This window comes from Mastomys coucha, unplaced genomic scaffold, assembly GCF_008632895.1.
Source record: "Mastomys coucha isolate ucsf_1 unplaced genomic scaffold, UCSF_Mcou_1 pScaffold14, whole genome shotgun sequence".
Taxonomy (NCBI): Eukaryota; Metazoa; Chordata; class Mammalia; order Rodentia; family Muridae; genus Mastomys; species Mastomys coucha.
The window spans coordinates 64,135,158-64,157,685 of NW_022196896.1; the positions used below are offsets into that span (position 1 = coordinate 64,135,158).

A 22,528-nucleotide genomic window follows, 5' to 3' on the forward strand; every position below is an offset into this window, starting at 1 on the left:
AGCAAGCTCTTCTGTTTCCAGTCTGTTCTCCTGTGACAGGTCTTGTGTCCTTAGTATACACGATAAAAGTAATGAGGGGAGCAGAAAAGAATAAGAAGGGGAGATGGCCTAAGAAGGGGAGTGTGCATCTGTGACTCTGGAGTTACATTGGCTCCTGGGAGAGACTACACATCTAAAACCAGTCTGAACAACACAGGGCAAACCCATCTCAGATAAAACAGGACAAAACTGATGGGAAATAACATGAGATGGTTGGTGCTAATCCAAGAGGATCAAAAGTGTAAGTAAGGCCACCTCAGGTTACACAAGACCCATCTCAAAGAAATAAACCCAAACAAATAAAAAGAATCCATCAGGACATGCTGAGAAAAAGCAACAACAAAAAAAATCCCACAGAATTTGGAATTCAGAAGCTGAAGGCCATTTAATGAATCATTTTCACTAAAGAAAAAAAAAAAAGGAACTGTTTATGTTCAATCGTCACTTGCAGATGATTCTAAGAGGGCATGGCAACTGCACTATCAGGAAAACAAAAGATTAGTGTACAAAGAGAAAGGACAAGGTCATACAACAGATTCACATGTGTGGAATAATGCAGAATATTAAAGCAGAGAACTTCAAATGTTTTTTAAGGATAAACAGATTCACCCTTTACTTCAATGTGTGAAAAAGTAAATAAATTAGAACATAGTGTGCACGCCTGAGGTCACACAGGACTCGCAAGGCCAAGGCTTAAGAATCTCCTACAGTGAGACTCTGCCCCAAAGACAGAAATGAAGAGAGCTAAATATAAGGGCAGCTAATGCTGCTCTTCTAAAGGGAAACAAACAAAGATGGCTGGGCATATCCTAGCAGATGTGGGTGATCTCAGTCAATTTGAGGCCAGCCTGGTTTACATTATCAAACTCGAAGCCAGCCAGAGTTATACAATAAGACCCCATCTCAAAAGAAAAATTTTAGCTGTATGCATGTAATCCTAGCTATTTGGGAGGCTGAAGTAGAATGATCACAGCCTTGAGGCAAACCTGAGCAATTCAGCAAGACCCTGTCTTAAAAAGTAAACCAAAAAGGGAGCTGGAAAGATGGCGTGGTAGGCTAAGCACTGAGCAAGCATGAGGACCTGACTTCAGATTCCTGTTCATAAAACCCTCACAGTGAACACCTATACTCTTGTGAGCTTGAGGTCTGCCCAATCTTAGCATAAATGACAAGTTCTAGATTCACTGAGAGATCCTGTCTCAAAAACTACAGTGGAGAAGTGAATGAGAAAGATAACCCCAATGCTAATCTCTGGCCCCATCATACAAGTGTGAGCAAAACACACACAGACAGACAACATTTACCACAGACAGATAGACAAACACAAATACATACAAGATCTAGAAATAGTTAAAAGTCAAATATTAAATAGAAAGATAAAATGGCTTAGACTAGAGTTCTGGCAGGCAGCGTACACATGGGACGCTGGGTTAAATCTTAAGTACTATCAAGAATAACAAGGAACTGGGGAAAGTGACACACATGTACCTGTAACTAGAAAACTCAGGAGGTGGAGAAACAAGGACTAGAAGTTCAAGGCAATCCTTAGCTGCATATTAAATTCAGGACCAGCCTGGGCCTGATCCTCTCTCAAAAAATATAATATGTAAAAGCTGATGAGATGGCTCAGTATTTAAAAGCACTTGCTGTTCTTGCAAAGGGTCATAACTTGATTCCTGGCACCAACATGGTAGCTTACAATTGTTCTTAAGTCCAATTCCAAAGGATGTGGAACCCTCTTCAGGCCTCTGAGGGTCTCAAGAATGCACACATACACATGCAGATAAAACTCATACACAAAAAATAAGAATAACAAAATAAAAGCAATCTACTGAGCGGGATAAAACGTTAAGAATCTGTGTAGCTGGGTAGTGGTGGTGCATGCCTTTAATCCCAGCACTTGTGAGGCAGAGGCAGACAGATTTCTGAGTTCCAGGCCAGCCTGGTCTACAGAGTGAGTTCCAGGACAGCCAGGGCTACAAAGAGAAACCCTGTCTCGAAAACAAAACAAAACAAAACAAAGCAAAACAAAAAACCAAAAACAACCACAACAAAAAATCTGTGTAACAGACAAAGGATTAACATAAAACCACTGTATGTAAAAACTCACATAGAGGTGACCAAGATCCAACTGTAAAAAGTTGCCCTCTAATCCCCACCTATGACCTAGGGTTTTTTTGTTGTTTTTCTCCAACTTGACACAGCTAGAGTTATCTGGAAAGAGGAACCTCAACTGAGAAAGTGCTTCTATTGTCACACTGCATGTATGTAACCTGTAGGGCATTTTCTGACTAAGCTTGATATGGGAGGGCCCAGCTCACCATAGGTACTGCCACTCCTGGGCAGGTAGGTGGTCCTGGGGTGTATGAGAAAAGCAAAGTGAGCAAGCCATGGAGAACAATCCATTAAACAGTGTTCTTCCCTGGTCTGTGCTTCAGTTCCTGTCGGCAGGTTTGGTCTTGAGTTCCTACCCTAAGTTTTCTTTGCCCTGTCAAGCTATTACAGAATCTATGAGAATAGCACTGAAAACGGTAAACATCCCTAAATTATACTGTTCCTGTAATGTTCCGATAACTTAGCAAGCATAATTATTTTTGTAATTGAAAAAAAAAAGAGATAAAAACACTAGGCCAATAGCTGGGCAGTACTAGGTCAAAAGCCAGGCAATGGTGGTACATGTTTTTAATCCCAGCACTTGGGAGGCATAGGAAGGCAAATCTTTGAGTTCGAGGCCAGCCTGGTCTACAGTGAGTTCCAAGGAGCTACACGGAGAAACCCTGTCTGAAAACAACAAAAAACAAAACACAAAAAAAACTCCATAGGCCATAGAGACGATTCAGTGGGTAAGGGCTTTTGCCACTAGGTCTGATAACCTGTTTGGTCCCCAGTCCCTATAGTAGAAGGAGCGAACAGGTTGTTCTCCAATCTCCATACATGGACCACGGAATTGGGGTTGTGCTTGTGCACACACACACAATGTAGGGGAAAAAAAGGAAGGAAGAAGAGGGATGAAGGGAGGGAGGGAGGAAGGAATGAATGAACGTAGTAGGTGCTTTCAACCCCTTTTTCACAGAATGGCTCAGGGTCTGTAGGGTGTCTGCAGTAGTACCCAGCTCCTCTATGCCCAGGCAGGTTTGATCTGGTAGAGAAGACAGGAACTGGGCCTGCCCGCCTGCAGACATTCAGTCTGTGCACACCTTGCTCATAAGCAGAAAGCCTGGGTGAACTAAGCTACTGGAGAAGAGTACAGTGCTGGACCAGGCCATTTTTGCTTTGCCTCCTATCTCTAGATGGCTCGTAAGATCAACATTTGTAGATTAGGAGCATTTACTTTACTTTAAAAAGTCATAATGGAAATCAGCTAAGAGGAATCAATGGCTACTTCCTGGGTAAACCCTAAAAAAAAAAAACCCTAGTTATACCCTAAAGACAGCAGTGAAGACACAGTATAAGAATCAGCCTCTATTCACAAGCTCTGAATGATGAAACCGAGAGAGGGAGGAGAAAGGGAAGAAGAGAAATACTCAAAAATACTATACCCCGCCTCGGATGCCCTTGGGGATGCACTACCTCAATCCTCCCAACAGCCAGTTTTTACAGAGAAGGAAACTCAAAGAGGTCCTGCCTTGCTCAAAGTGACAAGGCTAGAAACCTCAGATGTGAATCTGGTCTGCCAACAAATTCAGTGCAATGGCAGCTATGGTCAACCCTTTGGCCAGCCCCACAGTTCCAGAGGACTAGATCTGCCCAGGCCAACTCACCTGTGAACTAGATGGCAGCATTTGAGAGTTGGGCTCCTCGGATAGTGCTGCTCCAGAACCCATAGGGCTTAGTGTGGTGATTCTGCTTGGCTGGCCACGGAGCGTCAGAGTAATGGTGGTGGGGACTTTTAAGCCTACGTATGAGACAGATAGACATAGAGATCGTAAGACGGGGACTGATTTCTAGCCTTTACTTTTAGGTAACAGTTTCTCCCCCAGAACAACATCTTGGCTTCCTTCCTGGGTAAGTAGGTCCACGCTGTCAGTAAATTTGAAAGGCACCAGCCTGTGTTCCCTAGACCTTTCTGAGAACAGATTCCACAAAGCTGAATCCAAGAATCAAGGATAAGACACCTTGCCTATATGAGATCTGGAAATACCCAGATCTGGAAGTCCTCATCATTTCCATGAGACTTACCTGATGCTTGGTTGGAAATTTGAGCCAAGCCAGGTAAGCTGCTTGCCAACTTAGCGAGGCCCCCATTGGTCAGCAGCTGGTGGATGGCAGTGGGCTTCCCACCAGGAGTGGCACCCAAGGAGGAGAGAGTGGTGGCCACAGGAATGGTGCGGACAATGGTGCTCGTGCCTGTGGTGATGGCACCCAGACTCTGCATTGAGGTTGGCAATTTCACACTGGTGGCCTATTGGACACACAACCAGATGATTAGAAGTTATCACCCAAAACAACACTGGAGCCTGGAGACCCCATTCAGCATATGTTAAGGTACTCTTCCAGGATTTTTCTATTATCTTTATTAATCTTTATATTATCTCTAATCATCACAAATGTATGAGGGAGCTAATATTATTACCTTATTTTATAGATGAAGATACAAGACAGAGATGCCAAGAAACTCATCTCAGCCCATAGAATAAGTTATAGATTATAATGTCTGGTAGTTTCTTGAGTATGTATTGAGAAGTATGTATTTTGTCCTTAACCCACTCATACCAGACATAACCTCCCTTCCCTAAGAAGTTCTAAACCCACACTGCCCAGAGTGCAGCAGTTAATATACCTGTGGGGCTGGCCCTGGGGAGGGACTTCCTGGGAGGCCAGAGGTCTTGCTGCTAATATCCTGCAAGCTGAAGCTGAGGCCTTGGAGGAGGCTGCTGGCTGAAGCGGCCCCTAGGAGAGGACATGGCAGATTCAGCAGACGTCAGTCACGTGTATTACCCACAAGCAGCCTATAGCACTTTCATCCTATAACAACCTACACTTGCTCTTAAGCACTCCCTTGCCCTCAGAAAGATACCAGAAAAGCCTTCCCAGCACACACAGTAGTTACCACACAAGGACAGGTGCTATGCCAGACACTGCCTTGGATTTGTTCTACACATCCCAACCTGTTCTAACTCTTGCACTTTGTACAGAAAAACGGAGAGCTTGAATCCCACTTTTCAGAAACACAAATTCAGTTACTTCTACAGAAATAGAAAGACTAAATCAAGTAGATTCAGACACCTGACCACATTACACATAGCCTAACAACCTCAAAGTAAAAATCTTAAAGGAGAAGTAATTCAGCAGGCTGGGCTCAGAAAAAGTAGATAACAAAGAGGTAAAACATATCTCCCTTTGCTGATGCCCAGCTCAGCACCACCTCCAGCTTTATCTAGTTGGAGGTATGAAAAAGAAACAACACAGGCCTTGCCCATCCTCACAGTAAAGGACACAGTCCCTACAGACACTAAAGACAAGTTAATTCCAGCTTCCGTTAGCTTCTGCCACCACTGGAAGAGCAGAGCTACTCCTTCTCACTCCAGTTCAGAACTCCTGGTCTAAGACCACCACCCTCTAGCAGCAGATCCAAGACTCCCAGTAGAGAATGTGATGGGCTACAAGATACCTGGAAGGGAGCTGCCTGGAGAAGTGGCCACCAAGCGGCTCTGCAGCGTGTGGATGGCATTAGGTGTGGCATTGCTGGAAGCTACAGATGGGGCAGTGCTGGCTGTGACTCCACCTTCAGAAGAACTTGACCTGGAAATAAAGGAAGGAGCCCTGTCATCCAAAGAGCAGCAGCCCACAGCCACAGGGAGAACCCCGAGTGAAGTCCAGCACTAAGTGAAATCAGCTTCTAAGCCCCACCTCTATCCTTCTAAAAGCCAGGCCTGAATTAAAGAACGCAAGTCCTAAGTAAAGTCAGTGGATGTTCTGCAATCTCATAAGGTAAAATGAACTCAAGACTGACAGAAATCAAAGAAAGGTCCCATTCAGAAAAAAGTCACACGCCTACAACTGACTCCAGAATCTCTCAACTGCCCTGAAAACCAAATGAAGCAGAAGTTGAGTGAAGAGGAGGAGGGACTGGAAGACCAAAGGCAGACTCACTTGGCTGTAGTGAGAAGTCCAGTGAGCTCCTTAGCTCCTGCTGAAGCTCCCAGGGTCATAGTGATGGGCTTCCCTCCGGCAGCTGCAGAACAACCAAGACCAAAGCTCAGTCTACCTTGCCCCTAAACCAAGGCTGAATTTAAGCCGGAAGGTGAAAAACAACAGCTATGCTATTACAGGAGAGCTAGGGTTCTTCCTTCCTTCCATTTTTAAAGCTTTCCAGAGTATCTTATTACCTTAATTAAAACCCCAAACGGACAAAGTGTACAATGTTCTAAATGGCCCCACATGTACTGTTTTATTGTCTCCCTTCTTGAGACAGGTGATTATCACTTCCCACCATGTGTGACCTCAGACCATCTCTGTTTCAGGTGTTCAATGACTGACAGAGGCTCTGTTGCCTGCCAAGCCTGGGAAGGCTGGTTAGCCTTTATCAAACACAGCACAAAAGATTCACCTTCAGGTGTTCCACCTTGAGAAAGAGTACAAGGCCCTCCAACTGTGTCCCCTTGGGAGATCAGGGACACTTTGATCTTCGGTCGCTTGGAGGGCTTTGCGCCAGGAAGAGGACTGGAAGGATGGTGCCTCTTCAGCTGGACCCGAAGTTCTTCTTTCTCTACGTCCTCCACTGGTTCTGATGAAATGGGAACTAAGAAACAGAGCTGAGGTAAGATCTTCCATAACTTATAAATACCACAAGCCAAGCCAGCCAAAAGAGCAATGTGGAAGTTGCACAGGAGAAGTGACACAGGTACAGGTTGTCCCACCCACTGGGGACCTGGCCTGGAGCATCTCAGAGATACCTCAGCCCATTTCAGCTGCCCTGGAGTAGGGAGACAAGGGGACTTGAGCTGTCGGGAACCAAAGGATAAAAGGCAAGCAAAACCAACACCATCAGAGAACTAAGTAAGTAGTCAGTTCTTCAGCACTTTCCAGACTCAGAGAATTTGGTCATTTCCCTGTTATACACCTTCTCTCAAGCTGTCCCATAGTTGGGGACAGTAAACAGCCTATGAGGAACATCCATAGGCAGCCCACCTAGCCCTCTGCATAAGGGTGTTTTCATAGGGCTTCAGCAACCATCATGCATTAGGTACTCAAGGCTGAGGGCTTTGCTTGTCAAATGGAGGTAGGGCAGACAGACTGTCACCTTAACTTGCTGGCTCTCAGGAACTACTGGGTGAGGTAGCATTTCAGCAGCTGCCTGAATAAGGTAGAAGTGGCCCATGTCACAACCAGGTCTAGAGATATGGACTTCCATTAACTTAAACAGATCACTGTGCATAAAGGCAAGCTTCCCTTGCCTCGCTAACCTTTAGACTTTCTCAGTTTCCTACTCTGTAACCTCAGAAGTCTCTTTTGTAGTGAGCAAAACAGCAGGCCAATGAACATGGGGGTTGCTGGCATGGGGCTACAGTGAGGGAGTCAAAGGACTGCTTAGGGATGAATGTACTAGCCTAAGACAGAGGAGTGCTCTAAGTAGCTCTTGTACTTGCAGCAATCAGGATGGAAACAACCAAGGTAGGGAGAAACAGACAAGGAAATGCAGGCTACATGAAGGCAGCAGGCCACAGGCATACAAGGGAGACTCAGAGCCAAGAGGCATAGCAGAAAAAAGTGAGAAAGCAAGAAACACCACCATGAGAAACCAACGGGGAGAACAAGGGAGCTGGTACAAGGAGCTGGGAGACAGAGAAGAAGAGAAAAACCAGTGGAGAGCAGGGAACACTGAGAGGCAGGGAGGAGAGCAGCAAGCCTAGGCGAGCAGGTGAAAGCAATACTCACCAAAGAGACAGGAGGAGGTGCCAGGAGGAAAAGCTTTCCTCACCAGCATGTTTTGTTTCAGAAAAGCAGCAAACTGTGCTGGAATGAATCAGAAAGAATTATAGAATCACAGCCAGCTAGAGAATGGAGGAACAGAGCGGGAACAAGGAAAAGATGAAAACCGTCAACCATTCTTTCTAGGGGAACCACACAGATCTGGAACCTGACTCTGCTGGGTAATTGCCACACAGGGCTGTTGCCAAGCCTCAACAAGCTAGGGCAAGTCATCTCCACAGAGAGGGGTCAACAGGCAGTGAGAGCTCTGTTAACTACTGTTCCCCACCCACCCAAGAGCTCTGCCTAAGCCATGGTTGTATGGATGCTGTTGTGCCCACTGACACTCGTGGATCCCACCACTCAGCCTTCCAGACTACCTTACATTTCTCTAGTAATCATGCTACCCAGAGATCTAGCAACCTGTTGGCTTTGCCATCACCAAATTCTAAGGGAATCCCACCAGTTCCAAGCACCACTTACAGAGCATGTACACAGACCCGAGGTACCCAGCCCCTTTTGTTGTCTTCACCCACCCACTCACATTTGCTAGTGGCATTTCATAAGAAGTCCTAGTTTAAGTAATTGAGCCTTTGGCCTCATTAAAAGTAAAAAGGGTGGTGAGCAGAGGACCATGTTGGGATGGAGGGAAGTGGAACAGACAGACATTAGGGACAGAGCCACCGATGCTTCTTTATTCACTGAATTTCTCTTTTTGTACAGCTCCTTACTCACATAGCCCCTGGATCCCTACAAACCCTGATTTCAACAACAGTGATGTCCCCCAGCCTTAACTGAAGCTTAACCACAGAACACTGACCTGACTCCAGGAATGGTTGGCAAAATACACAGCTTCTCCAATTAGAAATTAGAAGGTCAGGCTACTACACACACAGTCAGCTTATTAGCTCAACATCTCCAGCACACCAAACAGGGAGGGCTGTGACTAATAGCAAAATGACTATTATCATACAGCCTTGGGACTCATTTCAACCTGAGTTTGCCTAGAAGCAATATGAGAGCCTCTCACACTGCCCTGGAAAAGTTGCAGAGCTAATACTTCCCAACTCCACATGACACTAGCTGCAGGACACAGAGCCCCACTGGGGCTGACAGGCCAGGACACCATCTGTACCTTGGGCTTGTCTGTGGGTCAGCACAGCTTCTGTCCTCTGCACATGTCTCTTCAGCAGCTGGGAGGTCCCAATCTGACTGGATTTCTGGGCAGAGGTCACTGTGGTCACTTTGGTCTTAGGGCTAGAGGTGGGGCTGCTGGACACACTAGAGAGATCCTGAGTAGAGAAGGTCCAAAGAGATTTGCATCCAACCATCATTGGCATGGCTCCCTGCATCTCCCCTTAGAGGGATTCCCAGACATCCCCACAAAGGAAGACCTCAGTAAAGGCACCTCTCCCTGCACACACTACCTCTGAGCCTGAGGGGGATGTGGGGAGTCGGGCAGCTGGGGAAGCAGGACGACTGCCTCGCTCAGGAATTTCAAAGGCCAGGTCTCTTCGGGCCAAGTCCCGGGGTTTCTTCTTCTTCTCAGCATCCTGATCCCGAGGCTCAGAGCCCACATGACCCTCAGCACGAGTGAGCACCCCAGTCAGGAAGTCCACAATCTCATCCTAGGGTGAAAAGGAACAAAGGCTTATCTTATCCCCCCTGGAGAACAGGACCCTCTTAGCACCAAGATGAATAGAACTCTATTCTCCAATGATGGTTCTTTCTACTCCCAAAGCCACACAAAGGCCAAGCTTAGCTGCGATACCTGGGGAAGACAAGCAGGTGACTGTGTGAAAGCTCTAGGCATACTCCACACCCCACTCTGTTGAGATGCCCACCCATATCTCAGTTCATCTCCCCTTTGCTCTTCTTTCTCCCTGTTCCCCATTCTTTGATCATGACTTAGGTCTACCACAGAGCCTACTGGATACCCTTCATGGTCCAGAGTGAGAAAGGCTGCTGCCAGTAAGACAAAACCTAGCAACAGAAAGGAGAGCAAACTGTTTACCTGAATACATCTGTCCACCATGCTCTGAGTCAGGCCCTCTGATTTCTTCTTTGCTTTGCTTATTCTAAGAAGCAAAAAAGAAACAATGAGAGCAGTGAGATGACCGAGCAGAGAGAGCATGATGACTGAGTGCAAACTCTGCAGCCCAGAGTGGAAGAGACCTGACCCTGAGAGTTGTCCTACAAATACAGACACACACACAGAGGGGGGCTGGGGGGAAGGGAGGAGAAGGAAGGGGAGGGAGGAGAGAGAAAGAGAGAAAGAAGAGCTGTAAAAAATTTTTACCTACAAAGTAAGACCCTGCCTAAAAGCAACAAAAACCTGATTTCTGACTGAGGCTCCTGGAAAACAGAAAATCAGGCCCCTAAGTTATACAATGGAGAGCAATATTATTAAAACTATAACGCTGGGCAGTGGTGGCGCACGCCTTTAATTCTAGCACTTGGGAGGCAGAGGCAGGTACATTTCTGAGTTTGAGGCCAGCCTGGTCTACAGAGTGAGTACCAGGACAGCCAGGGCTATACAGAGAAACCCTGTCTCAAAAAACAAAAAAAAACAAAACTTTATCAATCCTCCAAAGTAAATTAAATGATGTTTAATACAAATGCTACCTTTGTTCATGTTGATCCGCCAACATGAGTTGTTCAGGACTTACATGGTTTAAGAGAGAACTAACTCCTGCATGTTGTCCTGACTTTCGTAAAGTGTCAGGGCATGGGGATACCTGCACACAAAACCAGTAATAAAAATGTAACTCAAAAATTCAAAAAACTTTTTTTAGCTAGGTTGATGTGGCATACACCTTTAATCTCAGCACTCAGGAAGCTGTGCTCCTGAATCTGCAGGCAGATCTCTGTGAGTTTGAGGCCAGCCTGGTCTACATAGAAAATTATAGGACAGCCAGGACAACAACAGACCCCATCTCAAAAAAATTAAAAAGAAATAAAATAAAAAATGTAAAGTGTACATAATGAAAAGTTTGCTATCAAAGACAAGAATCCCAAAATCTTTCCTCTGGAAGGACTAGTAGCTGAGCTGAGTTTACAGTGTCCTTTGCAGATGGGGATAGCGAGTTACAAGAGCTGAGTGACTTACCAAGCATCTCCACAAAGGAACTAAGACTAACTGAAGTTTCCCAACTCTCAGGCCAATGACCTTTCAACCGTGCCAGTGTTTCATAGCAGCCTCATGATACAGCTCAAGCACACCAGCGCCCCATCCTTTCTCAATCCCTTATGACAACTCATATTCTCTTTCGGATAAAATTATTTGAGTATCTACAAAACTAATATGTTTGCATGAGAACACTACTTAAACACCAACAATCAAGTGGCAAATGACAAAGGCCAAAAAGACTCCTCCAAACCAGACAGGAGCAGGCATGTACCTAAGCTGTTCAGTTAAAATGAACAGATAAAGCTGGACACTGTGGTGCACAGCATTAACTCCAGCACTCAAGGCAGAGGCAAGTGGATCTGAGTTTCAGGCCAGCCTGGTCTACATAATGATAGTTCCAAGATAGCCAGAGCTACATAGTGAGATTGTCTTAAAATTTCTTTTCTGCAAGATGTTTCCTAAGATTGAATGAACGACTGACTGTCTTGATGACCAAAGTCATGAGTCACCTTCCCTTAAATCCTCCCCCAAATTTGGCTTTGTTGATACTTCAGTCAAGCTTAACACAAGTAAATCTATGTTCACACTGGTCCTCAAGGAATGAAATTTTTTAAAATGCCTATCCCAGGAAAAGTTTGATGACAAAGAATCTCAAAGTATGTTTTCCCCATAAGATGACTTGTAATTACAAAGGGGAAACAGTAATTTCATAGTGGAGAATCCCACAGTAGCTATCCCAACTGTGTGATCAACGTTATTATCAGTAGTAAGAAGACAAATTGAATCATGTATACTCTGATAGAAAACACTGAGAAGCTATGTCACCTTGTGGTATTCCTGACAAAACTAAATATCTTCAAAAGATCAGAAGAAAATATGTAAAAGAACTACTGATATTATAACTGACCAGCCATCTTCAACAGTGTCAAGGTTCCAGAAAACAAACACTAAAGACTGGGCATGGAGACTCAGGACATAAGGGCAGAAAGATCCTGCTCAAAACCACTCCCAGCTACACTGTAAATATGAGTACAGCCTGGGTATGAAATCCTGTCTCAAAACAAACAAGAAAAAAGAAGAAAGGCGCTCACTCTCTCTCCCCCCCAACCACCCCCGCCCCCGTCCCCTCCTCTCAGGAGATACTGTTGAAATCTAGGTTTGTTATTTAGACTAGACAATACTATCAAATTGACATTTTGGTTATATTTTGTTTATACAAAGTTCTATATTATTTATACAAGCAACTCCAGATGAGGGACAAAGGAGATTTCAGATTTCTTGTACTAGTGCTGTAGTTTTTTGAAACAGGTTCAAGGGCCAGGCTGGCTTTTGCTTCAGCCTCCTGAGTACATAGCGGGATTATAGGATGCAAGTTTCATTGTTCCTTCAGTCAGACTAGTCTGTCATTACCCTGCCATGGACAAACACTCTCTAACATTCCAATATGCTCCCTCTCATCTCTTGGGAGATGGACTCACCTGAGATTATCATCAGCTCCCCCAACTACTACCAAGCTATTTTCTGCTCGAATCTTTTCCCGGAAGTCCTCCATGGCTTCAGGATGACACTGTAGAGAATTCTGACCAATGACAAAGAGGACTGGGGTCTTCATGTCCAAGAGGGGATCATCCACATCCTGGAAGAGGTAGCAGTTTAGATTTAACCAACTGGTCCTCGGGAAGGTTCAGAAGGGTCTGCCGTGACCCTGCAGGAGGCCTCACCCGACACAGAATCAGCATGCACTTCCTTGTCCCACATTTCTGCTGTTCCCTACTCCCACTGCCAAAGACCAGCCAGTTTCAGTCCCTCTTACCCCCCGAGGTCCATCCACAGTAAGCAGAGGAAACCCAAGGCAGACAACAGCAGTGACGTACTCCATCACAGACACCTGTACATAAAGGCACCACTCGGGGTTAGGGCAAGTACATTCACTACACCCCAGCCTCCCAGAATGCAGGGGACCTGGGGAGCCCAGAGCCACCAGTCAGGCCCAGCTTCTCTTACTTGTTCTAGCCTTCAGTTTTGTCAGCCATACATGATTAAGTGTACAGAGCACAGGCCATCACCACCTAGAGAACTGGAACCCTGATAGGCCCTTCACACACACCTGAGCCTGAGGGAGGTCACACTTTAGCCCTGTCAACAACCTAGACTAGAGCCCTCCTTACTTATACAATAAAAAAACCCAGGCTGGGAGATAGAGTAAGGATAGAGTAGCACACTTATCTCATGTGCAAAGCCCTGGGCTCCACCTCTAGAACACACAGAGAAACACCTCAAACACAGAAGAAACACAAATGCCAACACTGTCCCTTAAAAGAAGAAATCTCTCACAAGTAGTTTTAAGGGACACTTCCACACTGCTGAGACTTGTCAAAGCACATGGCCCCTGAGAGTTCTGTCCAGGGCGTGGAGGGTAGCAGATGCTAGTTCTCACTACTCTAGACATCACCTTGACTGCATTGGTTGGAAGAACGGGGACTCTCAGTCAACCACACTTATACAAACTGATATACACACACAAGAAAAAATGTCTCTTGATATTTATAAAAAAGACAAACATGAAGACAATATCAAATTCAAAACTAATTTGTATCTATTTGAAATGTTAAGGAGAGAGCATAGACTGGGCGGTGGTGGCACACGCCTTTAATCCCAGCATTTGGGAGGCAGAGGCAGGTGGATTTCTGAGTTCAAGGCCAGCCTGGTCTACAGAGTGAGTTCCAAAACAGCCAGGGCTATACAGGAAACCCTGTCTCGAAAAACCAAAAAACCAAAAAAGGAGAGAGTATAGTAAGTCTGGGAGGAAAGGGAACCTTTTTTCCCCCAGAGATACATGCTCAAACATATATAAATAAAATATATATTGGGACCTTTTAAGATTGTTTAGTTTTCTTCTCTTAAGAAGTTTGGAGTAGCTGGGCAGTAGTGGTACACGCCTTTAATCCCAGCACTTGGGAGGCAGAGACAGGCGGATTTCTGAGTTCAAGGCCAGCCTGGTCTACAGAGTGAGTTCCAGGATAGCCAGGGCTACACAGGGAAACCCTGTCTCAAAAAAAAAAAAAAAAAAAAAAAAAAAAAAAAAAAAAAAAACCAAAAAAAAAAAGTAGCCTAGAACTTATATATAGTCCAAGGTAGCCTGAAACTCAAGGCAATCTTCAGGTCTCAAGTCTCTAGAGCTGACATTACAAGCATGTGCCATTACACTTTGCAAGTTTTGTCAAAATAATCTGGAGCACAGAGAAAGTGGGCAGGAATAAGACAAGCAAGTCTGATTATGAGCTGATCACTGAAAAAGCTGAGTGAAGAGATCAAGGCGTTCATTTACTATTCAATTCTTCCTACTGTAACATTTCTATAATATCATCCAAAAACTAAGACTGTCTTCAACAGTGTAAATGTAGTTTCCTATGCAAAGTATCTAGTACTAAGACAAACAATGAAGATCTCAAAGTAATGACAGTTCCCATAACCACCTTCGGGTTTTCAGTAACTTCCAAATACATCAGAAACTACTTACATGACAGGCCACCAAAGCTCCTGTATTCCATCCAATCAGGATGATGGGTTTGTGTGGGAAATGGCTGTGAATCTTTGTGGCAAGAGAAAGAAGACAGTAAGATGAGAGACTCCCTGGCACAGAACAATCTCACAATGGGCACATCTCAAGTCAACTAACCCCGGACAGTCTCACCTCCAGCACTTTGCTTCTCACTGCCCCGATCATGTGTTCGAGGCACTGCAGAACTCCTACCCCACTGCCATTGTTCAGCAGGTGGGTGGCTACAGGGATGACCTAAGGGAAGAAAGAGCATCCATGCCACGAGTGCCATGGTTCAAACCCTGATCCTGCTTAACATCCCAAATCCCTTAGACAAGTGACACTTAACACCAAAATTAGTTAGGGGAACAAACCACTTTGAGTTTAACAAATCTGACCCCTCCCCCACCCTATTCTCTGTAATCCTCCAAGAATACACATACTCCTACCCAGAATTCATCTTGCCCTTACAATTACCTTGCCTAAGCAGGAGAGCTGTGACTGCCAGAAGCGGTGGCGGCGTGAGGCAGGGAACATAGAGCTGGAGGGACCAGAGGAGACGATGAGAATCAAAGGAGAACCAGGGAGTTTGCTCTGAGGAGACAGAATCCCATCCAGAACCACTGAGTAAGAGGTGTTCGCCTATAAGCCTGCAACAACTGTAGCAAACACTTCTTGAACCAAGCACTGGTCCTTTGCTTATGACTAGAGGCATGGCTCAGGCAGTTAAGAGCACATACTGTTCTTCCAGGGAAGGTGACTGCAGTGCAGTTCTCAGTACTCAGATCAAGTGGCTTACAGCTGCCTCTAACTCCATCCAGGGGATGCGAACCCTCTTCTGACCTCCACAAGCACATGGGTATCTGCACTCATGCTCGCACACACACACATTTTAAAAACAAATCTTTAAAAAGAACCCAAGCTATAATAAGAAAAGTTAAGCCACTTATCTTCCTCTTGCCAAGCCTCTAGCTGCTGATGTTAAGCTAAGGCTGAACAACCAACTTACTGGTTTGTTATGCGAAAGCACACCAACAGCAGGGTCCCAGGGCCTCTTGAGGAGAAGCGACAAGGCCTCTGCTCCTGCAGCCCCAGTTTTGGTGTTGGACGACACAAGCATCCGGTCTATCAAAGTTGGGATCTATGAAGAAGGAAGAGCAAAGATGTTTCCAGTGTGAAGTGAGAAACCTTCCCTTCAGCTGCAATGAGCTGCACGAAGAATCCCACTGAGCTCCTAGCTCTTATGCACAGCCACAAATTAGTACACAGCCAGAAAGTGCACTCCCATGGAAGCAAAGCAGAGCTGATCCTCTGGAAGGCAATCTGGTGAGTCATACCAAGGGACAAGTGCATTCTGCCATCCCCTTTCCCCAATGACTATACTTCAGGTACTTTCTCATATCAGAAGACAGACAGACATCAACCTCAGCTATACTGGGGGGTGGGTTGGAACACTACACAACCCGGGATACAAAAGACCCTGCCTCAACAGACAAATAGCCTTCAAGTTGAGACATGCATAATGAACCCTGTTATTGTTCCCCCCAAATATATCCTACTATATTATATATATTTTGCTTTACATCATATCCTGTTTTTAAATATCTCCCCAAAAAGTGACCTCACCAATATATAAACATAGGTTTCAGACATGCTGATGCTTATACTACAAAGAAATATCTTCATAAATCCCACAATACCCACAGAGAAATCAAAATAATCTCAAGGAAAGAAAGGAAAGGTTTTAAATGTGAGAGGTTGTTTTCAGAGGAATTTCAAAGGGATTTTCCCAGAACAGAAAATATGGTGTGAGGCAGGCATAAAACTCCAAAGGCAGATGAGCTACTCCTTACTCAGGAGGGAGGGAGAGGAAGAGGGAAATGGAGAGGGAGAAAGACTGATTTGAAGCTGGGAGTAGCTCTTATCTAGGATTTGCAAGGCCCTGGGTTTAATCTCTAGCACACAGAATAACTAAAATAAAATGAAGAATGTGGTATGTTACTTGAAATCCCTCATCTGTCCTTCACATAAATATATTTCAGATAAGTAAATTTAAGATTTGAAATCTGGGTCCAGCACTTAGGAAGCTGAGGCAGGAGGGTATCTAATTCAAGGCCAGAAGAGGGAAACCCTATCTCAAAAAATTAAGTAAGTAAACTACAAAGGGAGAAGAGACATTGAAAGGAACTAGCACGACTGAAAAAATTTATACCAAACAAAACGGAAAATGATACCCTTTTTCCATTTTTAATAGCCAAATTGTTAGCTTCCCTGCTGACCTAGTCACATGGCCTTGCCCAAACCTACATCCTGAACCCACAGCAAACGCTGGCTGTGCTACTAGGGCAAACCAACCTTCCCTTCCCTTATAAGTAACCTGAGTGATTAAAGGGAATTAGAAAGAATGGCCAGTTGGGGGTAGTGATCCTCTGTCACTGCGTACTCCTTCCTTCCTGGAATCTGGTACTTAAGTCTACTTGGGTCTGGAATAAACCCCACAACATGTCCTTGCTTTTTGTTGTTTTGAGAGTAGGTCTCACTTGGTAACCCTGTCTGGCTTGGAACTAGCTTTGTAGACCAGACAGGCTTGAACTTTGTTTCATTCTCCTATCTCTGCTCCCCAAACTCTGGGATTATGGGAATGGACTACCATACCCGGACTGATCTACTATATTCAGCAGTGCCTTTGGCTCATACCTTATCTCTTGATAGAGTCCTGCGTCTCCTAAGCCTGTGTCACCTTATATATTGGTGCTTCACATGTGACTTCCTGCTTACTTTCCCTGCTCTATCACCAGTTAGGGCTCCCCCTCCCCCAGCCCCATGGCATTAGCACTGCACATCCCTCCCTACCACGCCCAACTTAGTTTGTCTGTCTCACCTTTTGAGAGTAAATCCTTCTGCAGGATTAGCCTGGTGCTTTGAAAGAGCGCTGAGTTAACTGAGCCACAATGAACTTGCAGTGTAGACCAAGTGATGGAGATCCACCTGCCTTTGCCTCTACAGTTGAGATTAAAGGTGTGTACCACCATACCCAGTCTACGGACCATCTCTTTATGAGAAAAGTTAACTCAGGAAGTTCCCTGCTATGTACGCCCCTGGTCCTCTGAGAGTTACAGAGCTGCCTCTCACACACCTTAGCCTGGTCCTCCTTGTTTACCCTCATCTCTTTCTTCCACCACAGTTCAAGTTAGTAATGACTCAAGGCAAGAACTGCAAGACTATGGACGGCAAGTATGTATTCTGGTTTTCAGATACCACACCTTATCCAAAAAATGGCACGACTGAAGAAATTTATACCAAACAAAACAGAAAATGATACCCTTTTTCCATTTTTAATAGCCAAATTGTTAGCCTCCCTGCTGACCTAATCACATGGCCTTGCCCAAACCTACATCCTGAACCCACAGCAAACACTGGCTGTGCTACTATGGCAAACCAACCGCAGCCTTACCTTCCCTTTCAGTGTCTGCAAAGCATCCAAGTAAGCAGCTAGCATGGGCAGGCTCAAGGTCTCCACGAGGGTGGTGTGCAGCCACTGGATCAGCTTGGTGTCCCAGCTGACACTTGCCAGCGCCTGCCGCACCCTCCTTGCACACTTGTCCACAGCAACACGACGCAGCACAGGCTCATTGCAAGCCTGAAAGGTATTCACAAAAAGAATAAAACAAGAGTTATTTACACTTGTATAGCAAGCTGGGTGCTGAGGGGAGAGAGCACACAGGACACAAACAGCCAGTGAGGCCTGCACTAAGAGAGAGAGTCAACTATAGACAGGTTTCCGATGTCTTACCCCTTCATTGGCCAATCGTGCAAGCCGGTCAGACTGCAGTGCTTTGAGGATCTTGTTAAATAGCTTATTCTGAGCCACGGTCCAGCCAGTCCTATAAAAGAAACTCCGAGGAATTAAAATGCAACCCTGAGGACGTTTCCCATGTATGTCGACCATGTAAAGAGATGCTGTCATATTTTTGTTCTCATTATGAAAGAGTCTAAGATCACTGAGCTAAAGCATCAACTCTAGCTTTTGGTCCCAATTCCACCAATGAATCAATTACCTTACCAATAATACACTGCAAGTCTCGATAAATCATGGAGTCTTTTCAGTGCTCAAAAGCTATTTACTAGCTAGGCAGTGGTGGTGCACGCCTTTAATCCCAGCACTTGGGAGGCAGAGGCAGGCGGATTTCTGAGTTCAAGGCCAGCCTGGTCTACAGAGTGAGGTTCAGAGAAACCAACAAAACAAAACAAAAAGCTATTTATTTATCTGGTGGCTAAAATAATCACATTAGTAACTAAAGACATGTTTCAATTCTATTTATTTTCCAGTACGGTCTCCCTTCAAAATGTACTCAACCTCCAAACTCCTTTCCTGCCTCAGCCTCCACAGTGCTGGGATTACAACACATGCCACACGGTTATCAATGTGCATTTGAATGCACTATACTAGAGCTAGGACAGTAAGGTAAGAGCTCCATTTAAACCAGTTTGAAGAGCAAAGATGTAACAGAATTGTAACAATTCTCCAGTGCCTCAACATTGTACCCAACACTAATGGTTTTCCTTTTCCACTTTTTTTTTTGTCACACAATTAGTGAAATGATGTTAGTATCTTCTTATCCTAGCACATCAGGACATACAAATGTCTGTTTTCCTTATGGCAGCTTCTAAGCCCAGCTGTAAGCTGCAATTACAAGTTTATCCTACTGTTCCCAGCCCCACTTCACTGCTAACATATCAGGGCACTTCACCTCACTCCCAGCAACTCAGTAATCCTGACATCAAAGCTATGACTAGTAATCTTAAGAGGCAGGAGGAGAAAGACAACAGACGATATTTAAACCCTATTTACTCTCTCTCCAATCAAGAAACTACTAACAAGGGCTGGAGAGATGGCTCATCGGTTAAGAGCACTGGCTACTCCTCCAGAGGTGAGTTCAATTTCCAGCAACTACATGGTGGCTCACAACTATCTGTAATGAGATCTGAAGAGGTTCTGGTGTGTCAAAGATGGCTACAGTGTCCTCAGATATATAAAATAAATAAAATATTGGAAGGAAGGAAGGGAGGAAGGAAGGAAGGAAGGAAGGAAGCAACCAACCAACCAACCTACCTACCCCTAACAAGCCAGACATAGTAGTACATGCCTTTAATCCTAGCACTCAGATGTAGACATAAGTAGATCTCTGTGAGTTCAAAACCAACCTGGTCTGCAGTGACTCCCAGGACAGCCAAAACTATTACACAGAAAAAAAACCATCTGTCTGAAAAACAAAAACAAAGCAAAAAACAAAACTCCCAACAACTGGTAGTAAAATTACATTTATGGGCTGGTGAGATGGCACCATGGGTAACGTGGTTATTGTTGTTCGAGCACAAGGATATCCCTACCACCCACATACAAGCTGGGCATGGGGACACAAATCTAACTCAGTTCTGGGGTGGAGGGGTGGGCAAAGAAAGAAGGATCTCAAGGGCTTGCTGTCCAGCCCACCTAATCAATCAGTGAGAGTCTATATCAAAAAATAGAGGCTAGAGAAAAATACCATATAATCTCTGGCCTCCACCTGTATAAATGCACGTGAGCATAGCTGCATAGTCCACATGTATGCTTAAATGCCTGAATACACATATACATGTGAAACACGCACACACAAAACAAATAAAATGCAAAAAAAAAAAAAAAAAAAAAAAAAAAAAAAAAAAAAAAAAAAAGTTACAGTTCTGTACCAACCCTTGTGGATCCCGGATCTCCCAATCTCATCATCTAATGACTGTCACTCAGCTTAGTTGCGTGTGCTCCTATGTCCCTGATCAACACCTCCATTCCCCTGCAGAGACCTGTGTGCACCCAGTGCAGTCCTGCACCTGGATACTTTTCATTCACTCCCTGAACTGACACAGTAATGCCATCTTTCCTTTCCTTAACACCACTGTTAAATATCACCTTCTACTGAGACTTACTTCCTTGATCCCTCTTATCCCTAATTTCAATTACTTCAGCATTTCACATTCTAGCCATTCTACGTATGTGTTTGGCTGCCTTTGTTAGAATGCAAAAGCCAAGAAAGCCAAGATGTTTAAGGCTGTGTTTTATTGCTATATCCCCAGTACATGCAACAAGTGCTGGACACACTGAGGAGTTAAAACACTGCTGAATGAACAGAGTGATTGCACACATAATCTAAGTGTTCTGAACAGCTCAATCCATTTGGTCCCCCGCACACTAAGCAACAGGAACAACACATCATGGTCAAGCTGCAGAGAAGCTGCTTGAAACAGTGTCAACAGTCTCCACCTCTTTGTTTGTTTTTGGCTTTTCGAGGCAGGGTTTCTTGTGTAGTTCTGGCTGGCTTGAACTCAGAAATCCACCTGCCTCTGCCTCCCAAGTGCTGGGATTAAAGACATGCACCACCACTGCCCGGCTTTTTGTTTTTGTTTTTTTTGGTTTTTGGTTTTTTTTTTCCAGTCTCCACCTCTTACTTCACAGGAGATGAGCAACTTTTCCATCACACCTGACCTTACTCAACAAGAGACTTCTACAGGTCTATAACTACTAGTATCATGACCCAGTGACTATATATATGAAGGACAAATTACCCTTTTAGTTTACTCTGTTCAACTACCTGGTTCCCCAGGAACAAGCTAATATTTACTAGAAACTCCCTTTCTCTGTGTAAAACAAAAAATCTCCACCTACCACTTAACTTATATGGTCCAGGAGAAGCCTAACCAAGAGGCAGGATGTTATTCCATTCTGTAATAAGAAGCAGGCTATGAGCTGGGCAGTGGCGGTGCACGCCTTTAATCCCAGCACTTGGGAGGCAGAGGCAGGTGGATTTCTGAGTTCAAGACCAGCCTGGTCTACAGAGTGAGTTCCAGGACAGCCAGGACAACACAGCAAAACCCTGTCTCGAAAAAAAAAAAAAAAAAAAAAAAAAAAAAAAAAAAAAAAAAAGCAGGCTATGTACCCTGAGTCTTCCTGTCTAAAAAACAGACATGGACTAGATGATTTCTACATTATTTAAAATTCAGGCTAGTTATGAACATTAATGAGAGCAACCTAGGTTTAGAGGAAAAATCAAGCAATCCCTCTTCAGAAATGCCTTCATTTCCCTCCTTGATAACAGGATCATCTGTTATGTACCAGCCAAGTACATCTCTAGAACTTACTTTCTTGAGACAGATTCTCAAATAGCTCAGGATGGCCTTGAACTTGCTGCGTAACCAAGGCTCATGGCAAGCTCCTGAGCCTCCTGCTTTGTGCTCCCGAATGCTGGAATTACAGACCTGCAGCACCACACCTTACAAGGAGTGCCTTCTATAGGTAAAGTTTTCCTTGCTACAGATAAATGCTGTAGTTCCCAAAGCTGCTCACTCACTCTCTTGCAATTCTGTGGAAGGAACTAGAAGTAGGTTTATATTTCTAGATTGTGATTTTTTTTTTCCTTTCCCCTAGTTCTCTTGTCGTGACTCCTGTGACTTCATCAGAATCATGTCTACTGTTAGAGACTTTGGGTTTCATAGATAGATGGAAAGCCTTAACACCACTTGGATAGGAAGGCTTGTTGGTCCCTAGCCCTTTGGTTCATACTCTCCTTTTCTTCACATTACTGAAATGCACAGCATATTTACCCTAGTAGCATCTCTCCATTAACAGTGATTCTCAGGTGGGCTTGAGATGTGCATATGTAGCAGTGGGAGGAAACAATGTATACAAACAGAATAGAAAAGGCTTTCCAGAGACAGATACAGTGTCATTTTAATGTACTTCTTAGTTTTTAATCATTAGTTAAATTCTACCCTGTTTTGTTTTGTTTTGGTTTTTCAAGATAGAGTTTCTCTGTGTAGTCCTGGCTGTACTGGAATACACTAGACTAGGCTGGCCTCTAAAAGAGATCCATATG

The 22,528-nt window shown here is 44.6% G+C and overlaps 1 protein-coding gene across 10 annotated transcripts in view; it reads right to left on the reverse strand.

Moving 5' to 3' along the window:
* Kansl3 (KAT8 regulatory NSL complex subunit 3) overlaps positions 1 to 22,528 on the reverse strand; it is a 35,907-nt gene that overhangs the window by 2,693 nt on the left and 10,686 nt on the right. For 8 of the 10 annotated variants that reach the window (XM_031367158.1, XM_031367161.1, XM_031367156.1 and 5 more), the window contains 18 exons: positions 18,415 to 18,505; positions 18,076 to 18,261; positions 15,631 to 15,762; positions 15,099 to 15,215; positions 14,775 to 14,876; positions 14,601 to 14,672; positions 12,894 to 12,968; positions 12,559 to 12,716; positions 9,965 to 10,028; positions 9,378 to 9,578; positions 9,086 to 9,242; positions 7,918 to 7,995; positions 6,590 to 6,781; positions 6,133 to 6,214; positions 5,651 to 5,781; positions 4,820 to 4,929; positions 4,219 to 4,441; positions 3,801 to 3,934 (listed from right to left, as the gene is read on the reverse strand). In XM_031367158.1, the coding sequence (XP_031223018.1) occupies positions 3,801 to 3,934; positions 4,219 to 4,441; positions 4,820 to 4,929; positions 5,651 to 5,781; positions 6,133 to 6,214; positions 6,590 to 6,781; positions 7,918 to 7,995; positions 9,086 to 9,242; positions 9,378 to 9,578; positions 9,965 to 10,028; positions 12,559 to 12,716; positions 12,894 to 12,968; positions 14,601 to 14,672; positions 14,775 to 14,876; positions 15,099 to 15,215; positions 15,631 to 15,762; positions 18,076 to 18,261; positions 18,415 to 18,505 (2,305 nt within the window). The remainder of the gene's footprint in view (positions 1 to 3,800; positions 3,935 to 4,218; positions 4,442 to 4,819; positions 4,930 to 5,650; positions 5,782 to 6,132; positions 6,215 to 6,589; positions 6,782 to 7,917; positions 7,996 to 9,085; positions 9,243 to 9,377; positions 9,579 to 9,964; positions 10,029 to 12,558; positions 12,717 to 12,893; positions 12,969 to 14,600; positions 14,673 to 14,774; positions 14,877 to 15,098; positions 15,216 to 15,630; positions 15,763 to 18,075; positions 18,262 to 18,414; positions 18,506 to 22,528) is intronic. The other 2 variants (XM_031367163.1, XM_031367162.1) reach the window with 1 other exon arrangement.